Raw genomic sequence first — 27,779 nt, forward strand, 5'->3', positions numbered from 1 at the left:
ATGCCCTCATCCCCACCTCGTGAGCCAGCAGCTTACTCCCTAACCACCCTTCACACCTTCTAAGCAATGGGTTTGCAGACTCACTGCTTGTGTGGTCATGGTGTGCATTCCGCAGACGAGAAAGTAGGGATTGTTGAGGCATGATTTGGTGGCCAGGGTTATGCACGGATTTAGGGGTAAAGTTGGGACCCTGGCATACCCTAGGCTTTAATACCACACTGCAAAAATCTGTACAACATGTACCCATGGAGGAAGAAAGCTGGGTGGCTACTTGTGGGGAGTGCTGGAGTCAGGAGATACAGAGAGCAACTGTCAGGGAGAGATGGAGACACTAGGGCAGTGTGAGTGTCATCTAAGGGGAGATGGAGCCAGGAATGATGGGAATAACCGATATGAAGAGATTTAGGGTGAATGAGGGTTTCATGGAGGAGAAATGACAAGAGAAATGTGTGGGTGACTAAGACGATGCTAGAAAGAGATTGGCTCAGCATGCCTGTGATTCCTGCACTCAGGAGGCGGGACAAATGGATCAAACATTCAAGGCCAGTCTGAGATGCAGATGAATTTGAGATCAGTTTGGGTTACAATGAGACCCTGTCACATAAATAGAGAAAACTGTACATTTAGGGCCAGCCAAGGCTTAAGGAGAATAAAAACGAGTGAAAAGGTGATGTGCTGGAGATGGCTCAGCAGCTAAAAGCACTTGTTGCTCTTCCAGAGGGCCTGAGTTAGCAAGTCAGTACCCGGATTCGGTGCCTCACAACCACTTGTAATTGCAAATGCCTGGAATCTGACATCTTCTCATCTCCTCGGGCTACTGCAGTTGTGTATCTGTGATACACAAATAATTAAAAACAAAAATATTTTTTAAAGGGGAGGCGATGTAAGGAAGGTCCTGGCGACAGAACTGGGGGCTGTGGTGACGATTTAAGTGGGGTCCGACTTAAGAGAAGGAATGGGAGCACCTAAGGACGACAGAAGAGAGATGCGTTACAGGCGAGAGGGTGACATAGGGACAGCAGCAGAAGTGTCATGACCCCAGTTCGCACAGTACCTGCACTCCACGGCTTCTACTCCAGAACCCAGCCCCGCCTTCTTGCCCAACTATGCGCAGGCGCAGTCGGCTAGACTGCGGGCGGGGCAGGGGCCGACCTGAGCGTTTCTGATTGGCCGTAGTTGGTGAGGAGGAGGAGCCCGGGAGACTGCGTGCCCTCACGTGACAGCGATCGACGCACTCTCTCGCTGGTTGGCGGCTACGAGGGCTAGAGCGTCCAGGTGGGCGGGCCAGTCAGATCCGGTATCAAGGACAGGACTTCCGGGGCGGGCGGCCCAGGCGGTGGGAGGAGTGGCTGACAGTTGGCGCGACCGGGAGGGCGGGCAGGCGGCTCGTGGGGGTGCGGGCCCGCGGCGCCAGGTGAGGTGCGGGCCTGGGTGGCGGGACTGGGTTGGAGGAGGCTGGGGATGGAGATGCAGAGTGACCAATGGTCTGGAGTCCCAGTGCGGACCACACTGTACGACCAGATAAGTGATTTCTTTTTCCGAGTCTCAGTTTCCTCCTCTGTACAATGGGGCCCGAAGCAAACTGTAGTACCTTTAAATGGGACGTCAGCTCGTGCACGCCACGGCTGCTCCCAGAGCTCCCGTCGTTGCTCTTCCATCCTTGTTAGAGCTGATGATGGGGCTGGGCTAGCAGGGTTCGAATCTCAGCTCCCTGTGCAGCACTAGGACTGTCTTTACCTCTCGGAACCCTAGTTTCCTCTGCACAATGATAGTCTCAGCTTCATAGGTTCATCGTGCAGGTTTTGATGAATGTCTTTGGCAAACCAAGAGCTCAGTAGATTGGGATTGTAGTAGCTGGGAGTCGCAACAAAATACAAGGGAAGCCCAGAGAAAGCAAGGAAACAGCCGGGAAGATCGACACCCTGATATTTGCCGAGTATTGAAGTAGAGATTTAAAGTACTAAGAGATGCATGTTCCTCAATTTAAAAGGGGAAATTTACATCGTTATCCTACTTGGGAAATTAACATTGCTTGCCAGGAGAAGGAAAACTTAAAATACAATAGTAATAGACCAATCTCTTCAGTGTGGGCAGTAAATGAAAGATACTTGAAAATTGGACGATTTATTTATTTATGAGACCAAGTTTTTCTATGCAGCCCTGATGATTGATTAATTTAGAGACCGAGTTTTTCTGTGCAGCCCTGATGATTTCTTTATTTATGAGGCCGAGTTTTTCTATGCAGCCCTGATCATTATTTATTTATTTATGAGACCGAGTTTTTCTGTGTAGCCCTGGCTGTATTGTAACTCAGTAGACCAAGCTGGCCCCCAGTTCACAGAGATCCACCTGCCTCTGCCTCCGCCTCCCAAGGGCTGGGATTAAAGGTGTGCTCCACAATGTCCGGCTGGCTAAATAGTCATACTTGGTGCCCATCTCATACCTGCATGCAACTAACTGGGTTAGGTTCACAACTCACTAGTTTAGTTAAGATTTAACTTAATATACTTACTATGTGCCACACATAGTTGTAGGAACTTTGAGTTTGCACATTCTATCCCCCTAACACCTTTTTAATTTTTTAATTAATTAATTAATTAATTAATTAATTAATTTTTTTTTTTTAAAGATGGTTTCTATGTGTAGCTTTGGAGGCTGTCCTGGAACTTGCTCTGTAGACCAGGTTGGCCTCAAACTCAGCGATCTGCCTGCCTCTGTTTTCCAAGTACTGGGATTAAAGGTGTGCACCACCACCACTGGGCTTAAAATTTCTAAAAAGATAGGTTTTATTATGTGGATGTGTGTGTTAGGTCAGAGGAAAACTTGACCTGGTGGCCTGTACCTTGCCTCTGAGAACACCTTTAAAGACTTTCCATCCTTCATGGACACTGCGGGATTTGTGTGGAGATTAGGACAGCCTTTGAGAGCCAGTGCTCTCCATCGCATGGGACGTGACTGCTGTGGTCTGAGTTGGAGGCAGGCAGGCCCCCTTGAGTAGGTTATCTTACCTTTTTTAAGTACTTGCTAGGCACGTGCTCTGCCATTGAACAGTTTCCCAGCCCTGGACTTTTTGAGGTAGGGTCTCTTTGTGTAGCACATCTGGCCTGGAACTCAAAATTTCAGCCTCAGTTTCCGAGTTTGGGGATTACAGCTGCCTGCTGGGGTGATGGGTAGCAACAGGATCGTTTAGACGGCTCTGAGAGGCGAGTCCCAGCAAAGTACAGCAGATCCAGACCTCGGTCTAAGCTCCCCTCCCCTCCCTTCTCCACTCCTCTTGGTTTCTTTGAGACAGGGCCTTGGTATTTAGCCTTGGCTGTCCTCAAATTCTTGGAACTTCTACCGCAGCCTCCAATACCATGCTCTTGATTCAAGTCTCCTAAGGACATAAAAGCATCTGGACTCTTGTAAATGGTAATTCCTTGAGTTTTAAACATGTTAATTTTGTCAATTTTCACTATTCAGAAAGAGATGAACTTCTAAAATATTAATCTGTGTGTGCCCATGCTCATTTGTGTGTATGCTCATGTGCAGGGGTGTGTGTGTACATGCTCATTTGTATGTATGCTCATGTGCAGGTGTGTGTGTGTGTACATGCTCATTTGTGTGTATGCTCACGGGCAGGTGTGTGTGTATACATGCTCATTTGTATGTATGCTCATGTGCAGGTGTGCGTGTGTGTGTACATGCTCATTTGTATGTATGCTCATGTGTAGGTGTGCATGTGTGTGTACATGCTCATTTGTATGTATGCTCATGTGCAGGTGTGTGTGTGTACATGCTCATTTGTGTGTACATGCTCATTTGTGTGTATGCTCATGTGCAGGTGTGTGTGTGTGTACATGCTCATTTGTGTGTATGCTCATGTGCAGGTGTGCGTGTGTGTGTGTACATGCTCATTTGTGTGTATGCTCATGTGCAGGTGTGCGTGTGTGTGTGTACATGCTCATTTGTGTGTATGCTCATGTGCAGGTGTGTGTGTGTGTGTGTACATGCCTGTGGATGCCAACCCAGTCCTTCTTTACCTTATGTTTGAGTCAGGGTCTCTCATTCAATGTGCAGCTCATGCATTTGGGCAGACAGGGTGGCCACTGAGCTCCAGGGATCCTCCTGTTTTCCCTCCTCCACGCTTGGCTTTATAAGAAGTAGGTGGTGGGGATTTGAACTCAAATCTTCATGCACAAGACTGACTGAGCCACCTCCTCAGCTGGGGAGATGAACTTTTTAAGAAGAGGATTTATTTATTTTTCTGCATATGTGTATTCACCGGCCTGTGCGTGTTTGCACCATATGTATGCCTGATGTGCTGGGAGCTCACATGCTGTTGGATCCCCTGGGACTGAAGTTACAGGTGGTTGTGACCTGCTGTGTGAGTACTGGGAACCAAACCAAAGCAAGGAGCTGTGTTAACCCCTGAGCCATCTCCCTGGCCCCTGGAAATGGATTTTTAAGATAGTAGGGAGAAGAAGCTCCGTGCCTGAAAGGTCGAGGCAGAAAGATGATAAATTCATGGCCAGTTTGACTAATTCAGGAGACCCAGTTTCACCAAACTAAAACAGGCAAAATGGTGTTAGGGAGCTGAAACTGAGTCGACAGCGACTTCACTGCCATAGGGAATTGTGGTTTAGGATTAAGTGAGGCTTTCCAAGGAAAGGCTGGTTATGCCTGCTGTGTAGCAGTCCCTTGGTCTCTAGTCAATGAATGGACTGACCTGAGTTCAGGTCCTGGCCCTGCGGCGAACCTGCTGTGTTTTCTTGGGCTTACCATGCTCTCTGTCTTTAACTTTATTTCCTCTTTCTGCTCATTTTTCTTCCTCCCAGGCTCACCATGCAGAACCACTGAGATGTGCATATTCCCAGTTCCTGGCACAGAGTAAACACTCGCGAAGACCTGCTCCATGGGCTTCGGAATCAGACAGAACTCACTTCGGAATCTCAGAAAGGTCAGAGTACATGTGACACTTGGCAAGTGACTGTTCCTTGCTGAGTCAGGTGTGTTTTTTAATTGAGGAGAATGGAACTAATAATAGTCTTCCCCTGTGAGGCTGTTGGAAGGCATCTTTGTGGTGCTCTGACCTGGTGGCTACTTGGTGCTTGGTATGTGACATGCCCTGACTTTCTCAGACATGTTTCTTGTATTGTTCTTGGTATCAGATCCAGAACTTGCTGTATAGGAAGGCTAGCCTTGAACTTCTGATCCCAAGTGCTGGGTCTGCAGGTGTGTGAACCTGATGTGTATGGTGCTGGTGATTGAGCCCAGAGCTCATATGTGCTAGGCAAGTACTCACCCGATGAATTACCCCTGTAGCCCCACCTATCTATCGAGACTGGGTCTTGCTGTACAACCCAGGCTAGCCTTGAACATGCTATGTAGCTTGGGCTGGCCTCCAAAGCTCTTCACCCTCCTTTAAACAATTGATCATCTCAGTGAAAATTGGTTTTCTATTCCTTGGAGCCTCTTGGGGTCTGGTACCCCCTTCCAACCCATCCCCTTCCAGTCTGGCTCTTAGGCACACTGGAGGAGCTTCTGGCTTAGGGCACTAGACTCATTGTCCCCTTTTCTGGAACACTCTTCCTCTAAAAGAACTACACACTCACTGACCCTCCCCCAGGTCTCTCCATGACACCTCAGCCTCTCGGAATGGCTCCCACCCTTCCCCGGCCGTCCATGCTTTCTCCGCAGCCACTGCCTTTCTAGCTGTTTTGTTTGCCATCTGTGTCCTGCTTCTCTGCCCCCAATTGGACTCCATGGTTTTATCCTTCTCGGGATGGTGAAGTATCTTCCACATTGAAGGTTCTTGGGAAACCTGTTTGTTTGTTTATTTATTTTGCTGAGGACCAGACCCAGCCTTGCATACGCTAGGCCAAAATTTTGTCACTGAGCTACATACCAACTAAATCTTTTGTTTTATGTTTGATGCAGAGTCTTATGTATCTTAGGCTGGCCTCGAACTCATTAACCTCCTGTCTCAAGTCTTCTCAATGCTGGGATTTCAGACACTCTACCCTGCCTAGTTTCTGTCTTATGTTTGAGAAAGAGCCTCACACTGGATATGATGGCATACTCATTTAGTCCCAGCAGTGCGGGGTGGGCAGAGATGGGATCTCTGAGTTCAAGTCCAGCCTGTCTACAGACTGAGTTCTAGGACAGCTAGAACTGTCAACATCCAAACAAACAAATAGAAAAGGCCTCGTTTGTAGCCTGGGCCATCCCCCTGCCTCAGTTTCCTGAATGGTGGGTAGCAGGTACGTGCCACTGTGACTGACTTAGGGAGTTTCCTTTGAGCTGTGAGTGGGTCCATATGCTTGGATTTGGGGCCACTATTCCAGCCGGACCTGTCATGGTGTGAGGAATGGAAGCTTGGACATTGGCCTTTGTGCTGGTACCTTTATGTCAACCTGCCAGGGTCATCTGGGAGGAGGAATCTCAATTGAGAAAATGCCTGCATAAAATTAGCTTGTAGGCAAGTGTGTGGTGCATTTTTTTCATTGATGATTCATGTGGGACGGCCCAGCCATGGTGGTGTGTGGGTGGTGCCATCCCTGGGCAGGTGGTTGTGGGCTTACAAGAAAACTTGACTGAGCAAGCCATGGGAGCAAGCCAGTAAGCAGCACCACTCTGTGGCTTCTGCATCAGTTCCTGCCTCCAGGTTCCTTCCTTGAGTTTCTACCCTGACTTCCCTCTAAGATGGACTACAAGCTGTAAGATGAAATAAACCCTTTCCTCTCCAGGTTGCTTCTTGTCCTGGTGTGTATTACAGCAATGGAAAGCCTAGCTAGGTCACCATCTTTGAGCTCCTCCCCAGGCAGAACCAATAGCTGCTATGGCAGCTCTGTCCCAGGCTGACGGCCTGCCAGCTGCTCCAGGCTATTCTTGGGTCGTGAGCCCCTAGTCCAGGAATGCTCCTCTGGCAGGCAGGCCGGCAGCACTGGGAGCCTCAAGCTCTCTGTGGGTCGACAAATGGGACCTCTCCTTCTATCTTCCAGGCTCCAGGAAGCAGAGTCAAGGCCAGGGAGACGATGGTCTCAGTGACTATGGGTGAGTCTGGTTTCCCTGCAGGGCCCTTGTGCCCTCCTTTCTGGGGGTATGGTCTGGGTATAGAAAGATGGAGCAGGAGGGTTGGAAACAGGCAGGAACAGCTGTGCTCTCCTGAGGTGGGGGCGGGGCTGGAGCCTGGCTGTGTTCTTCCTGAGTTGTGCCTGCTGCATTAGGAGTTTGGCCTGGAGAACTTCGTAAGACCCTCTGGTCCATGCTCCACCTGGCCTGCTAGAGCCTCGATTTTTCTACCTGTGAGTTAGAGATGGTAATCCTGCCACCTGGATTGAAGAGATTACCGTATGTGGAATCTTGGGTGCATTCCTCAACAGATGTTATTTGTGCTTGCTGAAGACAGCCCCAGATTATCTCTCTACTCTCTTTCCTGAGATACAGGCTCAGGCTAACTCAGGCTAACCTGCTACTCCTGGAGCCAAGGATGACCTTGACCTCTTTACCTTTCTGCCTTTTCCTCCAGTGCTGGGGTCATAGGCACTGCCACCAGCCTGGTTAGCTTACTTGCTCCTTCTCTTGCTCTTAGTTTTTTGGTAGGGGGAGACATAGTTCTCCATATGTGTCCCAGGCCACTTTCAGTCTTCCTGCCTTAAGCTCCTGAGTGCTGGGTTATAGCTGTGTGCCAGCACACCCAGATCCCCTGCTCTTTTTAGCGTCTGTTGGGATTGTCAAGGCACAGAGATCACATGGTGACTTAGGAAAATGTTGAGATCTCTTGCACATGTACGAAAATCCATAGCTGGGCAATGGTGGCTCATTCCTTTAATCCCAGCACTCAGGAGGCCGAGACGGTTGGATCACTGAGTTTGAGGCCAGCCTGGTCTACAGAGAGAGTTCCATCAGGGCTACACAGACAACCCTGTCTCAGGGGAAAAAAGAAAAAGATGAAAGGAAAATTCATAAAATATATTTGTATGGAATTAAAAACAACTAAAAGGCAAACATTTAGCAGGGCCCAGGCTTTGAGTCTACATAAACAAAACCATGCAGTATATAATGATGTGTGCCTTTTATAACATGTAACTGAGAGCGCCTGTGGGGCTAAGCATAACTAGTGTCTTTCCTTTTTAATGCTGTGTAGTATTTCACACGTTTGTTTACGGATGCCACTGTCAAGGGATATTGCTTAGGGCTTGAGGTGTAGCTAAGTGGTAAAGCACTTGCCTAGGATTCCCTGTGAGGGACTTGGGGTATAACTCAGTGTTATGGTTTACTGAGGACAGGAAGAGGGGCTCTCAGATCTCAGAGCTAGAATAGAGCCCTTAAACTGCCATTCATAAGGCCTGTCCCATCAGCACTAAAGATAGGCATACAGTAAAAGGAAATTGTTTTGTTCTGGGATAGACGTCTGCAGTGTATATTCTTGACAATTTCTCTAGAGGTTTCTAGGTAACCTCATCCAGCCCGAGTCTAAGATACACTGTTACACAATGTAACATTTCTGGGTAGGGGCTTTTTTTTTTTGGTTTGTTATTTGGAGACAATGTCTCACCCTGTATTTCTCCTGATCATTCAAGGTATAGTTGTCTCAAACCCACCACTTCAGCTTCCTGAGTTCTGGGATTAAAGGCTCGCACTACCACCTGTGGCCCAAATATTTCTTTTTTTTTTTTTTGGTTTTTCAAGTCAGGGTTTCTCTGTAGCAGCCCTAGCTTTCCTGGAACTTGCTCTGTACATCCGGCTGGCCTCGAACTCTCAGAGATCCACCTGCCTCTGCCTCCTGAATACTGGGATTAAAGGCATGAACCACCACCACCCAGTGGCCCAAGTATTTCTTAATGGCCACTGGTTTATGACAGCTCAATTGGTCACATGTTTGCCTTTTCTCTGTAATACACAGCACGGTGGTATGAGCCTGATGTAGAGATTCTGCAGCTCCTTGGACACCAGGCTCTGTCGGACCTTTGTGGGTGGTGCACACTTGTGATCCAGCACAGGAAGGCAGGAGGATCAGGAGTTCAAGGTCATTCTTTGCTATCTGGTGAAGTCAAAGCATGCCTGAGACGTGTGAGACCCTGTCATTTTTTGAGACAAGGTCTCACTATATAGCCTTGGCTGTCTTGGAATTTGATGTGTAGACCAGGCTGGCCTTGAACTCACAGGGAGAGCCCTATTGGCCTCTGCCTCCTAAGGTGTGAGACACCATGCCAGCTGAGACCTTGTCTTTAAAGAAATAAAAATAAAAGAGGGATTCAAGGGAAGCAGCAGGGATTTAGCTTGGTTAGCATAGTGCTTGTCTCACTTGCACAAAGCCCTGGGCTCCATCCCCAGCCCCACCTAAACTGGAAGTGGTGGCCCCCACACGTGGAGGTGGGGAACCAGGATTGAACCAGTCAAGCTTCCTGATAACACATGAATGTGAGTCTCTCCCTCAGGCTTGGTTGCTCCCTGCTAAAGGCCATAGACTGACTCCAGGACCTGGGCTTCTCATTGGGCAGGTGATGGGATAGGGCACTAGGATAGGGTGAAGGATAGGAGAACAAGATGAAAAGGATTGGGAACTCGGGAGCATCATGTCCTGGCATGTTTCCAGCTTCTCAGGTCCCAGCTTGGGGAGTCACTGCCTGTTGACTCACAGGCGGTCAGGGGTTCTCATTCTACTGAGAATTGAGCGCCCACAGTGTGAGGCTGGCATCAGGAGCTCAGTCTCTGGGAACCACTGCTGCTGCAGTCTGCTACGAATGACTGTCCTGTCTGACCCACAGCCACTTCTGAGTGGATCCAGTTCTTCAAGGAAGCCGGCATTCCCCCAGGACCTGCTGTGAATTATGCTGTGATGTTTGTGGATAATCGGTGAGGAGACTGATGGGACCGGGGAACTGGGTAGGAGGAGGTAGGAGCTTGCTGGGTGGGCCTCATCACTGTCCTCCCCTGTAGGATTCAGAAAAGCATGCTGCTAGATCTCAATAAGGAAATCATGAACGAGCTGGGCGTGACTGTAGTGGGTGATATCATTGCCATCCTCAAGCATGCCAAGGTGGTACACCGCCAGGTAGGTGCTCTTCTGTGCCTCTGACTTCCTAGGGAAAAGTGTGAGACTGGAGATGGCTGTTGTGGGGCCTGGTAGGAGGCCTGGCGGCAAAAGAAGGTGCAGTGTTCAGAGGTAGGTTCAGCTCTTTGCTGTGTGACATCGGGCATGTTGCCTGACTGACTTCGCTGAGCCTTGTTTTCTCTCTGTCTTTTATATGCAATGAGGCAAAATTAATTTTGTGTTTCTTTTTCCATTTTTCACGTGTGTGGTATATACACATGGGCATATATGGATTGTGGATGTTCACATGTGTATGTGTGCATGTGGAGACCTGAGGTTGATAAAGGGAATTATCCTCAATCACTTTTCCACTTTATTCAGTGAGACAAGGTCTGTCAGTCAAACCCAGAGCTTGCTGATATGGCTGCCAGATGCCTTGCCCCTCACAGTAACTTGTAGAGACAGGCCTCCAACCATGCCTCATCCGGGACCCTGCAAAGAGAACCTCCTCAAGCAAGAGGCATCAACTCAGTCGGAGAGGCAGCGAGCAAGACATTGTATTTTTTTAAATTTTGGATTGAGAATTAAATATATATATATATTGAATAGATGTGCGTGTGAGGATGTGTGGTCATATATGTTTGGTAGTCAGAAGACAACGCTGGAGTGGGTTCTCTCCATCATTTGAGTCCCAAGGATTAACTTAAGTCATGAGGTGACATCAAGTGTCTTTACCTGCTGGGCTATCTAGCCAACCCAGGGTTGTAGCTGACTTTCTTTTCGGCCACCAACCAGCTCCTGAATCATGACATGGAGACTTATTAGTTATGAGTGCTCGGCTTTATCTTGTGCTTGTCCCACTAGCTCTTATAACTTAACTGTTTCTCTAAATCTGTGTTTTGCCTCAGGGCTTTTTACCTGTTTTTCATTCTGTACGTCCTACTTCATATCTGGCTGGTAGCTGCCTCCCTGGCAGGCCCCGGGCATCTCTCTCTCTTTCTCCCTTGTTCTCTCTTCTCTGCTCTCACGCCTAGATTTCTCCCCCTCCTTATTCTCTCTGTCCACTAGCCCTGCCTATCACTCTGCTGCCTACCTTTTGACCATTTAGCTTTTTATTAGGTCTGTCAGGTACCTTAGGCAAGCAAAGTAAAACAGCAACACATCTTCATAGTTATGCAAATGCAGCATAAACAAATGACACATCTTTGTCTTGTTAAACAAACATTCTACAACACAGGGTACTTTTTGCCCAGAACATAGTGTAGAGTTGGAGAGATGGCTCAGAGGTTAAGATTGCTCGCTGCTCTTCCAGAGAACCCAAGTTCAATTCTTAGCACTAATGTAAGCAAGCTCACAACTGCTTATAACTGCACTTCTGGGGATCCCATACTGTGGCCTCCACAAACACCTGTACTCATGTACACCATATACACACACGCTTAAAACTAAAAATGGATTCAAGAACACCACCAGAGCAGAACAGACAGAACAGCTTTTTTTATTTTTTAATTATTTTTTTAAGACAGGGTTTCTTTGTGTGGCCTTGACTGGCACTAGCTCTATAGCCCAGGCTGGCTTCAAACTCACAGAGATCCGCCTGCCTCTGCCTCGTGAGTGCTGGGATTAAAGGTGTGCACCACCACTGCCCGCCTGGCAGAACAGCTTTTAAGGTCTCCATCGGTTGTGTTCTGACCCTCTGGGTGCTGCTCGGTTCTCTAGGTCCCCTGTTCTGCGCTAACCTTCTACCTTTCATTTCCAGGACATGTGCAAAGCTGCCACTGAGTCAGTGCCCTGCAGCCCCAGCCCCCTACAGGGTGAGCTTCGCCGCGGCGCTGCTAGCGGTGAGTTGCATCTGTTCAGTCTCTTCCTGTACATACAGAAGTAGAAGCAAAGCACAAGACAAAGTGTCTGAGAAAGTTTAGAGGACATATTGTGGGGGTTAGTTCTCTTCTTCTACCATGTAGATCTTGATGTTCAAACTTGGGTCATCAGGCTTGGCTATAAGCACCTGTTCCTTTGAAGTCATCTTTCTGACTTTTTTCTGGCCCCCAATCCCTTTCCTTTTTAAAAACAAAAAACCAGGGGCTGGAGAGATGGCTCAGTGGTTAAGAGCATTGCCTGTTCTTCCAAAGGTCCTGAGTTCAATTCCCGGCAACCACATGGTGGCTCATAACCATCTGTATTGAGATCTGATGCCCTCTTCTGGCCTGCAAGCAGACACACAGACAGAATATTGTATACATAAGAAATAAATAAATAAACCTAAAGGTTTATATAGCTGACACTGTCCTTCTGCCTTAGCTTCTTGCTTCTGAGATCACCGCAACTGATGTATTTCTTTTGGTAGTGCTGGGCGTGCATTCCAGAGCCTGTGCAAGCTTGTCAGACTGATCATGCACGCTGCTGTTCCTTCCACTCAGCTACACCTCAGTCCATATTCCCCACCTTATATATCCTCAGTCCATATTCCCCACCTTATATATCCTCAGTCCATATTCCCCACCTTATATATCCTCAGTCCATATTCCCTACCTTGTATATCCTCAGTCCATATTCCCCACCTTATATATCCTCAGTCCATATTCCCTACCTTATGTATTCCTTTGTCCTAATTTGCTTGGTGTTTGTTGTTGTTTGGCTTGTTTGTTTGTTTTTCAGAACTTATTCTGTAGACCAGGCTGGCCTTGAACTTAGAGATTCACCTGCCTCTGCCTCCCAAGTGCTGGGATTCTAGGCTAGCACCATCACTTCCCCACCAGGTAATAAAGTATGACTAGAAGCAACTTGGGGAGGAAAGAGTTTGTGCAGCTTACATGTCCTGACCAAGACCTGCAGGCAGAGGCCATGGAGGAATTGCTGCTCCTCGACTGCTCTCCAGGCTGCATGCAGCCATCTTCTCTTTTCTTTTTTTCTTTCTTGAAATAGGGTCTCTCTGTGTAGCCCTGGTTGGTCTTGAACTCATAGAGATCTGTTTGTCTCAGCCTTCTGAGTACTGGGATTAATTAATAGACATTGTTCCACTATACCTATCAAGTTTACACATTCCAGGACCAACCACATGCCAGGAATGGCACTGCCTATAGTGGGGTAGACTCTCCCACACCAATTATCAATCAAGAAACTGTCCCCACAAGCTTGTCTGTAGGCCAGTTCGATGGAGACATTTTTACCACTTCCCTGATGCCTCTAGTTTGTATGAAGTTGACAAAAAAGCTAATTAACCATGCTTATAAAAAATGTTTTATTATTTACATTTATTTATTCAGTGTTTGCATGTCTGGGGAGTATTTGTGTGCCATGACATAAGGGGTGGCTAACGGACCCTTAATTGTTTTCCTCTTCCACCATGTGGGTTCTAGGCATCAGGACCTTTACCCAAGTTCCTGCCTTTATTCACTGAGCCATCTCAGTGGCCCCCATGTTCCTTTTTCAGGACATCTTGTTTACTATAATCTGTTGAGTCATTTGCTGAGCTCACAGCCAGCACCACCGTGACTCATTCCAGAACAAAGCTTGTGAGCCACATATGTTCCCATGAAGCACATTGTGGCCTTTCTGTGCGATACAGTGTCACACAGCACCTTACAGTGTGCTGGGTGTCATTTAAAGCTATGCAGTCCCCAAGCAAAAACAAAAAAGAGACCGACCAGTTTTTACATTCCTAGCAGTAAGTAGACCGTGGAAGGACACTTCGGGGAGCTGACACCAGAAGGCCACAGGGTCTGTTGGACCCAGGCTGGGAACGTGTGCTGGTGCTGGTGCAAATCTGTGAACAGCTACGGGAGTGCCAGGTGTGTTGGTGCAGGGGTTGTAGGGAATCGCAGTGAGCAGATGAATGCACACAGACTGAAGACCTGGGCGACAGACAGACAGCGCTGGGCTAGAACTCACCTGGCACAGTGCTCACCTAGCATACATGAGACCTTGGGCTCATCCCCAGCTCCAAACAACCCAGGCACTGTGGTACACACCTCTAATCTCAGCACTCGAAAGTGGTAGCAAGAGGTTTATCATTTAAAGTAGGGGGTGGGGGAGATGACTCAGTAATTAAGAACACTTAATGCTCTTCCAGAGGACTTGAGTTCAATTCCTAGCACCCATATCAAGTAGTTCACAAATGCCTGTAACTCCAGCACCAGGGATCTGACACCCTCTTCAGGCCTCCAAAGAAACCTGTATGAACATGGCTCTCTCTTTCTCTCTCACACACACCTAAATAAAAAATAAAATTTAAAAGTAAGAAAGAAATTCAAAGTAATGAGTTTGAAGCCAGCCAGGGATAGATGAGATCCTATCTCAGAAAAGAAGAAAAGAAAAAAAGGGGGGAGGGGGGCGGCTTGCAAAGGCTCTTGCTATGCAAACCTGGCAACCTGAGTTGTCTAGAACCTGTGAAAGTCAAAAGGAAAGAACTGACAGAAAACTTTTCCTCTGACTTCCACATCTGTTCTGTAGGGCTTGAGCCCCGGCTTCTCCCCAATAGAAATTATCAAGAAGCTGTACACTTTTAATTCCAGAACTCAGGAGGCAGAAGCAGGTGGATCTCTTGATTTTGAGGAGTTTAATCCCAGCATGTGGAGGCAGATCTCTGAGTTTTAGGCTTCTTGACCTATGTAGAAAGGTCTAGGCCAGGCAGGGCTGCACAATGAGATTCTGTTTCAAGATAAAACGATGTTTGTGTGTGTGTGTGTGTGCGTATGCACTCGTCCTGGGAGATATATATATATACTCAGCTCTCAAGTAAAGATGGCTGCTGTGGTGCACATCTGTAATCCCAGGTGAGATGGGAGGTGGAGACAGGAGAGTTCCAGGATGCTCACAGGCAGTTGGCCAGGTATATGTAGTCAGCCATAGACATTTACTTCTCCGTTTATGAGTTTGCTGGCCATTGTGCTCGGATCCAACTCACAGGTCTCTGCGGGTCTGACATCTAGGTTGAGGGATGGCTTCATCTACACATCTCATTACTGGCTTGATGTCAGCTACAGTAACAGAGGTGACTTGGCACCTTCCATCATGCAGCAAGCTAGCCTCGGCGTGTTCTTAGAAGGCAGGCCCCAGCACTAGGACCTAGGGAGTCTCCACTGTTGTGACACTGCTCTTGGACAAAGCAGAGTCACAAGGCTGCAGGTAGAGTCAGTGGCAGGGCACACCCAAAGGTGTTGGTGCAGGGAGGATGTAGAAATGAGACTTCATATCTCTAATAAGCCCACATCACATATGCAGAAAAGGTTTGGTCATAATGGCTTTGCTGGCTGGGGTGTAACTCAGCTCTAGAGTGTCTGCTTAGCTTGTGAGGCCCTGTGTTCTAGCCTCAGCACTAACTCATTAAAGGCTCCTGAATAGCATTCAGCATAAGAGAGCCGATAGCCAGCATCCCAAGCAGAGACAAGCATGGCTGTCCTAGGGCGACCACATTCCTGGCCACCAGTATAGATGAGTTTTGCCAATCTTTAAAGGGTCTGCCCATAACATTTTCTGGGTGCATTTTTTTCTTCTCCCTCTCCTCCCTCTCTTCTCTCCTCCCCCTCCATCCCTCTTTCCCTCCCTCCATCTATCCCTTCCTCCCTTCCTTCTAAGACAAGGACTCACCATATAGATACAGCCCTGACTGACTTGGAATGCATGAGGGCCAAGTTAGCCCTGAATTTACAGAGATCCACCTGCCTCTGCCTCCCAAGTTCTGGGATTAAAGGCGTGTTCCATCATGCCTGGCCTAAATGCCTTTTATAATCTCAAGTAACACGAAAATGAAACCAAAGCTGTACATGATGGCTCGTGTATAATCCCAGCACTTGGGAGGCGAAGGCAGGAAGATTGTCTGGGTTATGTTGTGAGTTCCAGGCCAGCCCAGAGTGAGACAAAGTCTTTTTGTTTGTTTATTTTTGGTTTGAGATAGGGTTTCTCTGTAGCTTTTTTTTTTTTTTTAAGATCTATTTACTTATTATGTGTACAGTATTCTGCCTGCATTTATGCCTGCACACCCGAAGAAAGCACCAGATCTCATTACAGACGGTTGTGAGCCACCATGTGGTTGCTGGAAATTGAACTCAGGAACTCTTGAAGAATAGTCAGTGCTCTAAACCTCTGAGCTATCTCTCCAGCCCTCTCTGTAGCTTTTGAGCCTGTTCTGGAACTCATTTTGTAGACCAGGCTGACCTTGAACTCACAGAGATCTGCCTGGGATTAAAGGTGTGCAACACACAATACCACCACTTGGCTGAGACAAAGTCTTTATAAAGAAAAATCCTGTCAAGTGATAAGGACTGGGGAGATGGAGAGATGGCTCATTGGTTAAGACCAGAGGACCTAGGTTCAATTTCCAGCACCCACATGGCAGCTCACAACAATCTGTACTCCAAGATCTGACACCCTCTCAAAGACATACATACAGGTAAAAAAAACATCAATGCACTTAAAATAAAAATAAACTGAGAACTGTGGAATAAAGCATGTCATGGGTCAGGTAGCAGAGGCTAAAGGTGGTCCTGGTGGCATAGGATGTTAGAGGAGTTTTCTCTGAGGAGTAGACATGATAAGCTGGTGTCTGGGAATATGAAGATACCGAAGATACCTTCCAGGTTCCTGTGCATCCTTTACATCATGAGGATGGAGCAGTCACGAGGTGATTGCCGCTGCTTCTTCCTGATTCAATCTAGTGCTTTCCCTTGGCAGCCAGGCTCCAACACTATTGGGTTGAGAACTCACTCCTAGACTGTTCTTCCAGAATTCTCACCGCCATTTTCCAGCCCCCTCTCCAGGGTACCCACATCACGACTGGACTCACTTCTTTCCTCCCACAGCTGCTTCTCGAATGATCACCAACAGCCTAAACCATGACTCTCCACCCCACACTCCGCCAAGGCGCTCGGACACCAGCAGCTCCAAGATCTCCATCACCGTGTCCAACAAGATGGCAGCGAAGAGTGCCAAGGCTGCTGGTGAGGACTCTTGGGCAGAATTGCAGGGGGATATGGGTGAGCAGGTGTGTGCACACGTGTGTGTGTGTGTGTGTGTGTGAGAGAGAGAGAGAGAGAAAGAGAGAGAGAGAGAGAGAGAGAGAGAGAGAGAGAGTTTCAGAGACCACCCAAGGGTCATTGACCTCTGTGAACTTGATCAAGTCTTGGTTTTTCTCTCTCTTTTTAATTGAATGTATTCATTGACATTACATCTCCTCCCCCTACCCCTCCTCTGTTTCTGTTCAGAAAGGGGCAGGCCTCCCATGGGTGTCAACAAAGCGTGGCATATCAAGTTGCTGTAAGACCAAGCTCTTCCCCTTGTATTAAGGCGGGGCAAGGCAACCCAGTGTGAGGAATAGGTTCCCAGAAGCTAGCCGAAGTGTTGGGGACAGCCCCTGCTCCCACTGCTCCACAAGGAGACCTCTTTGTTTGTTTTAACTTAAAGATTTATTTTTTAAATTATGTGTATGTCTGTGGTTGTGTGCTTGTGTGTACAGGTATCTGTGGAAGCCAGAGAGTGGTTTTCCTGAAGCTGAAGTTATAGGCCATTATGAACTGTCTGATGTGGTTGCTGGGATCTGAACTTGGGCCCTCTGCAAAAGCAATACTTGGTCTTATGTACTGAGCCATATCTCTAGCTCCCTGTTACTTTTTCTAGAAGGGTAGTGGTGATGTCTTGATTTCAAGGAAAGTGAGAAGCTCTCCAAGATAGACTAGAGACCTGACTTTTCCACTTCTTAGTAACTGAGGCTGGCCTTGAAATTGTTATATAGCCAGGAGGACTTTGAATTTCTGTTCCTCCTGCCTCCCGTGTGAATATTCAAACCTCAAGCATGGATCACCACACCTTTTTATGCAGTGCTAGGGGATTGAACCCAGGGCTTCTGTGCATGCTAGGCAAGCCACGGCCCAGCCCTCGTCACTTCTTCTTGCCTGCTGTCTTCCAGCTCTTGCTTTTGACCTTCAACCTGCAGCGTGCTTCTGCTTGAGTTTTTCTGACTACCCTCTGTCCAGGGCTTCAAGCTGGTAGTGGGACTCAGCCTTTGGCCTCTCGAACTTTGCTGCTCTCTGCCGTGTTCTTGTCCCTTTGTTGCACCCATTCCCATTTCCTAGGGTCATAAGGCACCTGTGGAAACTGAGGCCCAGGGAAAGGACTTCACTTTTCAGCTGCCCAGTAGTTCTCATCACACGCTATCCGTTGCCACTGCGCTGGCTTTGTCTTTGCTGTGTGTGTGTGTGTGTGTGTGTGTGTGTGTGTGTAAGTACCTTCAACTAGAAGGTAAAATTAGTTGCTGGTTGTAGTGGCTCACACCTATAATACCAACATTTGGGAGGGTGGAGGCAAGAGGATTGCTGTGAGTTTGCATCCAGGCTAGGCTACAAGCTCAACTTTTTGTCTCATAAAAAGAAAAAAAGATTCTGGGACTAGACTGTAGCTAAGTGGTAGAGTACTTGCCTAGCATACACAAAACCCTGGATTCAATCCCCAGGACCACAAATAATCTGTAAATAAAAGTAAGTAAGGGCCAGGTAGTAGTGGTGCATGCCTTTAATCCCAGCACTCTGGAGGCAGAGGCAGATGGATCTCTGAATTCGAGGCCAGCTTGGTCTGCAGAGCGAGTTCTAGGACAGCCAGGGCTACACAGGGAGATCCTATTTTGAGAAACAAACAAACAAAAAGTAAATGTGAAAATCTAGATATGGTGGCATACACCTCTAAGTCAAGCATTCAGAAAGCAGAGGCAGGAATCATTTCAAATTCAGGTTTGGTTTGTTCTATATAGAGTTCCAGGCTAGAGTTACAACAGACCAAAAGAAAAACAGAAAGTTAAAAGTAATTAATACAGTGCTGAGACAGTGGTGGCACATCCCCCTCCTGACACTGTGAAGGGAATTCCTTTTTGTATTTGAAGTATAAAGTAGGTGTGTTAGAACATGCTGGAGTGGAGAAACTGAGGCAGGAGGATTATAAGTCCCAAACCAGTGTGGGCTACATTGTGAGACCCTGGCTTTGCAACAGAAAAGAAGTATAACTTCAGGTTGGTGACACAGTTCAATCCCTGGGACCAACATAGTAAAGGGAGAGAGTGCCACATGTGTGTGCACACACACATTATAATTCTTTTCCTTGTTTTATTTGGTATGGATGTTTTGTCTGCAGTGTGTCTGTGCATTACATGAATGCCTAGTGCCAGCAGAAGCCACAGAGGGCATCTGGTCCCCTGGAACTGTAGTTACAGATGGTTGTGAGCTGCCATGTGGGTGCTGGGAATTGATCCTAGGTCCTCTGGAAGAACAGCAAATATTCTTTAGCCACTCAACCATCTCTCCAGCCCCAACACATAGATTTCAAAGTATAATTAATTCTACATAATACCTAAACAGTAAGTATGGACCTTATGCTTGTTGAAAAGTGAAAGCACAAAACGAATCGGCAGAATGCACAAGCACACAGCTCTGAAGGCAGCACTGTGGGGTCTGAGGATCCCCATCCCAGTGGGTCGGGTCCTGTAGTCTACAGCGTCTGGGAAGCCACTGCCACTTGCAAATCCCAGGCACATCTGTGGTTTAGCCACACCAGATGACTAATGTCCTCGGTGACTCAGTCTGGTGATGGGGGCAGCTGTGCACATGAACCATCCCGTCTCACGAGTAAGGAGATGAAAGTCACTGGTCTGCAGCTGGGCATTATCGTGCATGGCTAAAGCCCCTCAAGGGCTAAAGCAGCGTGATTGTCAGTGGAGGCCAGCCTGGGCTACTAGTAAGCCCTTGTTTCCAAAGAGAGAGGACAGAGACAGACAAATTGTCTTGTCTATAGCTAGGTTCCCCCCACACCCTCCAGAACATCTATCCCTGAAGGAGCTAACCCCATGTCTCCTCACCAGCTCTGGCCCGCAGGGAGGAGGAGAGCCTGGTTGTTCCTACCAAGAGGCGGCGGGTGACAGCCGAGATGGAGGGAAAGTACATCATCCACATGCCCAAGGGGACCACCCCCCGTACACGCAAGATCCTGGAGCAGCAGCAGGCAGCGAAAGGTACAGTCTGTGTGGGCTGCAGATGGGGCTCTCTTAGCTTGTTGCCTGGTGATGGTCCTGCCCAGTAGGTGGGGCTCAGAGGGGAGCAGGTAACAGGGCCTTTGACTAAGGGGACAGTGACCACAGAGGAAGAAACTCTGCTGTCATCGTGCCGTTCATGAAGCTGGACTCCTCATGTCTTGTCCCTGGAAGGCAGGGACAAAAAGACAGTTATGGCTGGCTTGGGAAGCAAGTGACTGTACCTGGCTAAGGGTAGGCCCATAGTGGATACCAGCACTGTGAGGCAAAGCAAGAGCTCATCTCCTGGAAGAATTCCAGATGGTGCATGTCCTCTTCCTGGGTCCCATACCCATGGTGTTGTCCCTCTCTAGAGTAGGATGTATGGGTCTGCCTGTGTCACTGCAACTATGCCCCTAGAGAGGCTCTGTTCCGTTTCCTTCACTTTATTTATATTTACTTAGTCATTTATTTTGTGTTTTTTCCAGATAGGGTTTCTTTGTGTAACCCTGGTTATTCTGGAATTAGCTCTGTTGACCAGACTGGCCTCAAGCTCAGATATTCACCTGCCTCTGCCTCCTGAGTGCTGGGATTAAAGGCGTGTGCCACCACCACCTGAGCTGGTGGTTTATTCTTTTTAAATGATTATTTGTTTCCATAGTATTTTGGGCCATGACTCAGTGAACACTGTGTTGGTAGAATGTAGGGATTATTTATCTATCTATCTATCTATCTATCTATCTATCTATCTATCTATCTATCTATCTATTTATTTATTTTGAGATAAGGTTTCTTAGTGTAGCTCTGACTGTGTGTAGACCAAGCTTGTGGCCTTGAACACAGAGTGCCCACCCATCTCTGCCTCCAGAGTGCTGAGATTAATAGCACGTGCCACCGCTGTGCCGCTGAGATGTAGATTTTATTTAATAGAGGACTCAACACCATTCATCACCTTCTGCCAGTTGCCCACAATTGCCAGCATAAAAGGAACAAGTGGAGGTTAAGAACTCTTTACCCAAAAGCTGGGTGTGGTAGCACCTAGCTATAATTCTAGCTTTTGGAGGTGTAGGTAGGAGAATCAGGAGTTCAGGGCCAGCCTCAGTTACATAGTTCAACATTAGCTTAGACTACATAAGACCCATTCTCAAAAAAACACTTTTCCTTCCACATCAGCTTAGACAGAGGCATAGTGAGTTTCAGGTATCAATCTTCATTGATTGTTTTAGTTAGGGTTATTATTGCTATGACGAAGCACCATGATCAGAAACAAGTTGGGGTCTTAGAATTCAGGAGAAAAGAAAAAAAAAAAAAAAAACAGGTTGGGGAAGAAAGGGTTTATTTGGCTTACATTTCCACATCACTGGAGGAAGTCAGGACAGGAACTCAAGCAGGACAGGAACCTGGAAGTGGGAACTGATGCAGAGGCCATGGAGGGTGCTGCTTACTGTCTTGCTTCCCATGACTTGCTCAGCCTTCTCTTGTAGACCTGACCAATCACTAAGAAAATGCCTTCAGGCTTGCTACAGCCCATCTTACGGGGACATTTTCATAATCAAAGTTCCCTAGTCTTTGATGACTGTGGCTTGGGTCAAGTTAGCCAGTTCATTGATCTTTCCCAGATTTGACACTTGTGAGTTTGTGTGAAGGTCAACCTGAGCCTCCAGTGTAGTTGCAGAGCCTGAGCCAAGCATGGTCTGTCCCTGCTAGGTCTTCCCACCTTGGCATCTGCTCTGTGGGCAGCCTAGACATGGTCCCATGGAACCACTAGGCAGGTACTGCCTCATGGTGCCACTTCTCTCCCAGGTCTCCATAGAACATCCGTGTTCGATCGCCTTGGTGCTGAGACAAAAGCAGACACTACGACAGGGACTAAGGTGAGTCTGGTGTGCTGGGATGACTCACGTGACCCGTGTCGGTCCTGTCAGTGTGCTGCTTGACTCCGCATCTGTGTCCCAGGTGTCTGCATTCTCTTCCCACGTTTGAACCCACGTTTTCTCTTTGGCTGTGGTGGACTTCCTGTGTGCCCTGTGTTCCTCCGTGATCTGTAGGCCAGCCCCAGTCCATTTGGCTGCTAGATCTCCTTCTTCCTTCCCCGGGCCCCATCTAGTCTCAGGATCTTCTACTGTAGCTACTTCTATCTGAGCTTCCAACTCAGCATGCCTGTCATCTGCATCCAGTCAGATGACCTCATCTGTCCATGTCTGCCACCTTGGCCTGCATGGGTGATAGGGTCCCACACTTCTGCCATTAGCCCTCATAGCCTTGTCCTCACAGTTACTGCCATGCTGCCATACGAAGAGGGAGTTTAACTTTTTTGTGAGTCTCATATAGCTCAGGGTGCTCTGACACTGTGTAGCCAAGAATGACTTTGAACTCCTGCCTCTGCTTCCCAAGAGCTCAAATGACAGGCATGCGCTGCCACACCTGGCTTCTTTGGGACTGGATATCTTTTGTTAGTCTCTCCTGTAGCCCAGGCTGGGCTAGAACTCATGATCATTCTCCTTCAGTTTCATGAGTACTGAGATCACAGACTAGCACTTGTACTTCCAAGGTTTTTTGTTGTTGTTGTTGTTTGTTTGTTTTTCTCTCAAGACAGGGTTTCTCTGTAGCTTTGGTGCCTGTCCTGGAACTAGTTCTTGTAGACCAGGTTGGCCTCCAACTCACAGAGATCCGCCTGCCTCTGCTCCCCTAGTGCTGGGATTAAAGGCGTGCGCCACCACCGCCCGGCTGTTTTTGTTTTTTTAACTGCCTACAACACAACAAAGCTATTCTTATCGCTGTGACCAGCAGTTCCCTAGGCTCTGGGAATGGTGTGTGGTCAGGAGAATACCCTAGAGCTCAGGGAGTATGGCCATTTGTACCTCAGTTCCTGAATCTATAATGTCAGTTCACAGGGCGACTGTGGGTGTCAGCAGGGGCTGGGACACAGGACATGGCAAACGCTCCTGAGGTATCAGAGTGGATGCTATGGCTTTCACTGAGTCTCATGCTCACCAGGGGAGAACTCCCTGTCTCTGCCCTCTGTCTTTTACCTCCCTGAATCTTACCATGATGGTGATGGTAACACAGGCCCATAGGACTGGAGGTCCAGCCATTTGAGGCTTTAGTGAGTGTTCAGGAAGTGTGATTGTCACTTCTGCCTTAGGAACCGAGTGTATACTTTTTGCTCTGCTTGCTCATCTTGAAGAGCCTGCAATTCCTGGCATCTCTGAGAAGACCTGATTGTGCCTGACTTGCCGCATGCTACTCCCCTTCAAATGCTGGCAGTGACAGCCCACATCCGTCATCCCAGCACTCAGGAGACTGAGGCGGGGGATCTCAAGTTTGAGACCGTGGGCTATGTAGTAACCCCTGTCACAAAAAGTAAAGAAAAAGAAAATTCATGAAGACATGCTGTCCTTCATAGCACATGACTGACTGTTGAGGTTGTAGAATCAGTGCAGTTATTTCTGATGCTGCCTGCTCCATTGCACTATGACTCCAGGAGGGTCTGGCCAGGGTTGTCCTGACCAGCACAGTATCCTCAACACTGTTCACCCTAGGCCAAGGTACAGTGTCTGCTAAGTAAATGACCATGTAAGGGGGGGGGGTGTGGTTCAGTGGTAGAGTATGTCCCAGCTATGTCTAAGGCCCTGAATTCTATCTGAGGCATGACACAGTTAACAGCTAAAATGGCTGGAGAATGTTTCAGTGCTCACCCTGCCCTTGGCAGGGCCCTCCTGTTTCTCCCTGTCTTTACTGAGTCCCTGCCATTCAGCTTTCAGAGCTCCAGTGACCTGTGCTCTTTCCTAAGGAACCTTCCTGAGCCCCCTGGCATAGTCAGGTCTTCCTGGGCTTCCTAGCTTCTGGTCCCCTCATGACGCTCACCCTCACATAGGATGGCACTGACCTGCACGCCGACTTCTCAGGCCAGCATAGAGCAGGCAGCCTGCCGAGTGACCAAGTGGCCCACTTCTTCTCCTCTCACTCTACAGCCCACAGGAGTTTTCAGCCGCTTAGGGGCCACCCCGGAGATGGATGAGGATTTGGCCTGGGACAGTGACAATGACAGCAGCAGCTCTGTCCTGCAGTATGCTGGAGTGCTAAAGAAGCTAGGACGGGGCCCCACCAAGGCCAGTCCCCAGCCAGCACTGACTGTCAAAGCCAAAGCTACAAGCTCTGCAACCACAACAGCTCCAAGACTGCGGCGCCTGGCACTTCCCTCTCGTCCTGGACCAGAGAAGAAGCCGGAGTCCCTGCCCAAAGTCAGTGTCCTTCAGAGACTGGGCAAGACTGCTGTTGTGGCTGAGGCCCAGGACAGCCAGGTTACAAGCACCAAGAGTAAGTCCTCAGCTGAGGTCAAGTTCGCCATTAAGAGGACACTGGTAGGGCCCCGGGGGAGCAGCTCTATTGAGAGCCTTGGTGCCCAGATGGACCATGCAGGCGCTGTGAGCGTGTTCAAAAGACTGGGCCAAAGGACCTTCTAGCTGGCACGCAGGGTGGGGTGCAGCATGCAATGGCAGGCAGGTTCCTGCTTCCATCCCTTCCAGCCTTCCTGCCTCCCAGCTCTAGATGACACAAAGCCTGGCTCTTTCCAGCATTTATGCTGGTTCCAAGCACTTGGGTACACAGACATTTCCCCTGGTTTTGGATGTTCCTGTGGCCTGACCTTGCCTGCTCTGGGACCCTCCCTTTCTGCCCTCCATCCTCTGTGCACTAGCCGTGGCCTTGGCAGATTCTCCTTTTCTACCTCTCCCCAAAGCCAAGTGCCCTGCCCCTTTCATGCAGCCCCTCCCCCCCCCAGCAGCATCTGCTGCCTTATGTCCTCCTGTCCTGGCTGCCCAACCAGAGGTGTCACCTGGAGGCACCCCCTTTGCCCTACCCTGTGGCTTCCCTTCCTCCCCCTTTCCCCTGCTGTAGTGTCTCTCTTCTCTTCACTCTTTTCATTTCTCTTCTGTTTTCTGTCCCTGCGGCAAGGCCCGACCGTCCGCTGCATCCTGCCTGACCCTCCTGCACCTCTGACCTCCCAGCGGCCCCCTCGTCGACGGTGGCGTCGAACCTGTAAAGACTGTTAGCTGCCTTCCATTCCCAGGCTGGAGGGAGGCCCCCATCCTGGCCTGCAGCTGGGGCACCTCCGTTTCCCTGCCCTGGCCATCTTTTTCCTTGGTGGGTGGTGGGCAGCAGACACTGGGGAGGGGAGGGGTGCTGGGGGAAGGTGATGGCTGTTTTAATATATTTTTGTGACTTCTAAACTGTCTTTCCCCCTCCTTCAGTGGGAGTCACAGGTCAGTTCTTCACACCTCACCAACACAGCCAACACCTTGGGGTGGGGCAGGCGAAGGGCATAGTGGTGATAACACCAGAAAGCCATCTCCTCCCATCCAAGCGGAGTGGTCTATCACTGGCTTCTCCGTCAACTTCACCTGTTCTGCCACACTGCCTGTGGGTGGCTTGGTTTTATTTGAGATAGGATCTCATTATATAGCCCTGGCTTGCCTAGAACTGCTATGTAGATCAGGTTGGCCTCAAATTCTCAAGAGACCTGCCTGTCTGCAAATGCTGGGATTAAAGGCTTTTGCCCTCATACCCAGCTGGCTTTCTTTCCTTTTTCTTTCTTTTTTCTTTGAAACTCAAGGTGGCCCAAACTTGATATATAGTTGAAGAAGACTTGGAATGTCTCTCTTTTAAAAAAATAACTATTCTGTGTATATAGATATTTTGCCTTCGTGTATGTATCAGGCACATGAGTGCCTGATGATTCCCATGAAGACTGGAAGAAGATTTCGGATCCCTGGAACTGGAGTTAAGGATGGCTGTGAGCCCTATGTGGGCTCTGGAAACCAAACTTACCCCCCTGTAATAGCAACAAATGCTCTTAACCACTGAGCCTTGTCTTCTACCCTACTTTAAGTTTCTAATTTTCTACTCTCTACCTTGAGACTTGTGACAGCATAGACCTATGCTGCCATTCCAGGGTTGTGTGTGGTGCAGGAGACTAGGCCCAGGCTTTACATTGACACTCTTGTTGGCCTTTTTCTCTGCTTTCTTTTTGAGACGGTGTGTTACTGTGTAGCACAGGTTGACTTCAAACTCAGGATTCCCTTGCCTCTACCTCTGGACTGAAGTAATTTACAGGCATGGGCCAACTACTAACAGTCTCTCAGCTGTCCTGAGATGGTGCTGCCCAAAGAAACAGGGCCGAGGGGTGAGGCTTGGCCAGAACCACTGTCATTGTATAGTCAGAAGATTTTGATGTGACACCATTGGGTGAACTGGGGATAAGAAGAGGTAATTTTTCAAACTTCAGAAGAACATTCTGACAGAAAGACAGACAAAGGCAAAGGCCTTGAGGTGAGGCAATGACCAGGAAGATGGCTGGCCATGAGAACGGTATGGCTGCTAGTGGCAGCAATGGAGAACGAATGGGAAGAACAGGGTGGGGAACAGTTCTAATTCACTGTGTAGAGGCGCCTGGTAGAGTGGGTATGTGTGTAATTCCAGCTTCCAGGAGACTGAGGCAGAGGCAGGGGGCGGATCTCTGTGAGTTCAAGGCCAGCCTGATATCCAGAGCAATATTTCCAGGACAGCCAGGACTACAAAGTGAAGCCCTATCTCGAAAAACCAAAAAGAAAAATATAGTCTTCTCTCATACATTATATACAAACTAAAGTTTCCCCTCCTTCCACTCTTCCCAGTTCCCCCAACTCACCTCTCTTCTCCCCTAGGTCCACTCCTCTGTTTTTCTTCAAAAACAAGGATAGGCCTTCCAGGGATATTGCTCCAAACATGGTATAACAAATCACAATAAGACAAACCCTCCCAAGGCTGGACAAGGCAACCCAGTAGGAGGGAAAGGGTCCCAGTCATAGGCAACAGAGACAGCCTACTATTCCCACTGCTGGAAGTCCCACAAGAACACCATGCTACACAGCCATGACATATGCAGAGGACCCAGTTCAGACCTATTACAGGGTCTGTGATTGTTGCGTCAGTCTCTGTGAGCCCTTACAAACCCTGCTTAGTTGATTCTGTGGACTGTGTTCTCATGGTGTCCTCAACCCAACCCCTCTGGCTCCTACAATCCTTCCTCCCCTACTTTGGGGTTCCCCTGCCTAGTGTTTGGCTGTGGGTGTCTGCATCTGCTCCCATCGGCTGCCAGAGGAAGCCTCTCTGATGACTATTGGGTAGGCACCAATCTATTAGTATAGCAGAATATCATTAGGGATCATTTAATTGACTTTTTTTCCCCAGTCATGTTTGGTTCTGTCCTGGATCTCTGGGCTATCCAGCCTCTGGGTCCTGCATCTAGCTTGAACCAGGTGTGGGCTCCAGAGGGAACTTTGCTGTTTATTTTTCTTCTAATGCTGAGGATCAAATCTAGTGTCTTGCACACGCTAACAATGCTAGCAAATGTACCAGCTGTCAGTTTTTAAACGTCTCCTTTTAAATCCTTCTTTATGTCCAGGAGGTGGTGGCGCACACTTTTAATCCCAGTACCCAGGAGGCAGAGGCAGGCGGATCTCTTAAGTTTGTGGCCAGTCTGGTCTACAAGAGCTAGTTCCAAGACAGCTGGTACTGTCACACAGAGAAACCTTGTCACACACAAAAAACAAATAAAAAATCCTTTTTTATTTAAATTTTCTAGCACATACTTTTTTTAACATAATTTTTTATTGAGTCTTTGGGAATTTCATATCATGCACCCCAATCCCACTCATTTCCTAGTCCTTGCATACCTGCCCTCCACCCTTGTAACCTCCCAAAACAAAATAAGAAATAAAAATTAGAAAACAA

The 27,779-nt window shown here is 48.3% G+C and overlaps 1 protein-coding gene across 3 annotated transcripts; it reads left to right on the plus strand.

Annotated features, from left to right (window-relative positions):
* The first annotated feature begins 1,323 nt into the window (after positions 1–1,323).
* Positions 1,324–27,779, plus strand: C2H19orf47 (chromosome 2 C19orf47 homolog). Of its 3 annotated transcripts, XM_057762966.1 has the most exons (12): positions 1,334–1,414; positions 3,346–3,411; positions 4,818–4,939; positions 6,984–7,035; positions 9,753–9,840; positions 9,925–10,039; positions 11,778–11,859; positions 16,819–16,956; positions 19,860–20,009; positions 21,810–21,880; positions 23,981–24,326; positions 24,963–27,779. In XM_057762966.1, the coding sequence occupies exons 3-12, from the start codon at positions 4,895–4,897 to the stop codon at positions 25,058–25,060; spliced, it is 1,185 nt and encodes a 394-aa protein (XP_057618949.1). In that variant the 5' UTR covers positions 1,334–1,414; positions 3,346–3,411; positions 4,818–4,894; the 3' UTR covers positions 25,061–27,779. The 3 variants fall into 3 exon arrangements, with proteins under 3 accessions (XP_057618947.1, XP_057618946.1, XP_057618949.1); XM_057762963.1 differs by having other exon boundaries at positions 1,333–1,414; positions 23,981–27,779; XM_057762964.1 differs by lacking the exon at positions 3,346–3,411 and having other exon boundaries at positions 1,324–1,414; positions 16,819–16,953; positions 19,857–20,009; positions 23,981–27,779.

The sequence above is a fragment of the Chionomys nivalis genome, chromosome 2 (assembly GCF_950005125.1).
Source record: "Chionomys nivalis chromosome 2, mChiNiv1.1, whole genome shotgun sequence".
Classification (NCBI taxonomy): Eukaryota; Metazoa; Chordata; class Mammalia; order Rodentia; family Cricetidae; genus Chionomys; species Chionomys nivalis.

Coding starts and splice junctions, on each gene's coding strand:
- C2H19orf47 (XM_057762964.1), top strand. CDS start 4,895: ATGGGCTTCGGAATCAGACAGAACTCACTTCGGAATCTCAGAAAG. Junction 9,841..9,924: donor GTGATGTTTGTGGATAATCG/GTGAGGAGACTG, acceptor CCTCCCCTGTAG/GATTCAGAAAAGCATGCTGC. Junction 11,860..16,818: donor TCGCCGCGGCGCTGCTAGCG/GTGAGTTGCATC, acceptor TTCCTCCCACAG/CTGCTTCTCGAATGATCACC.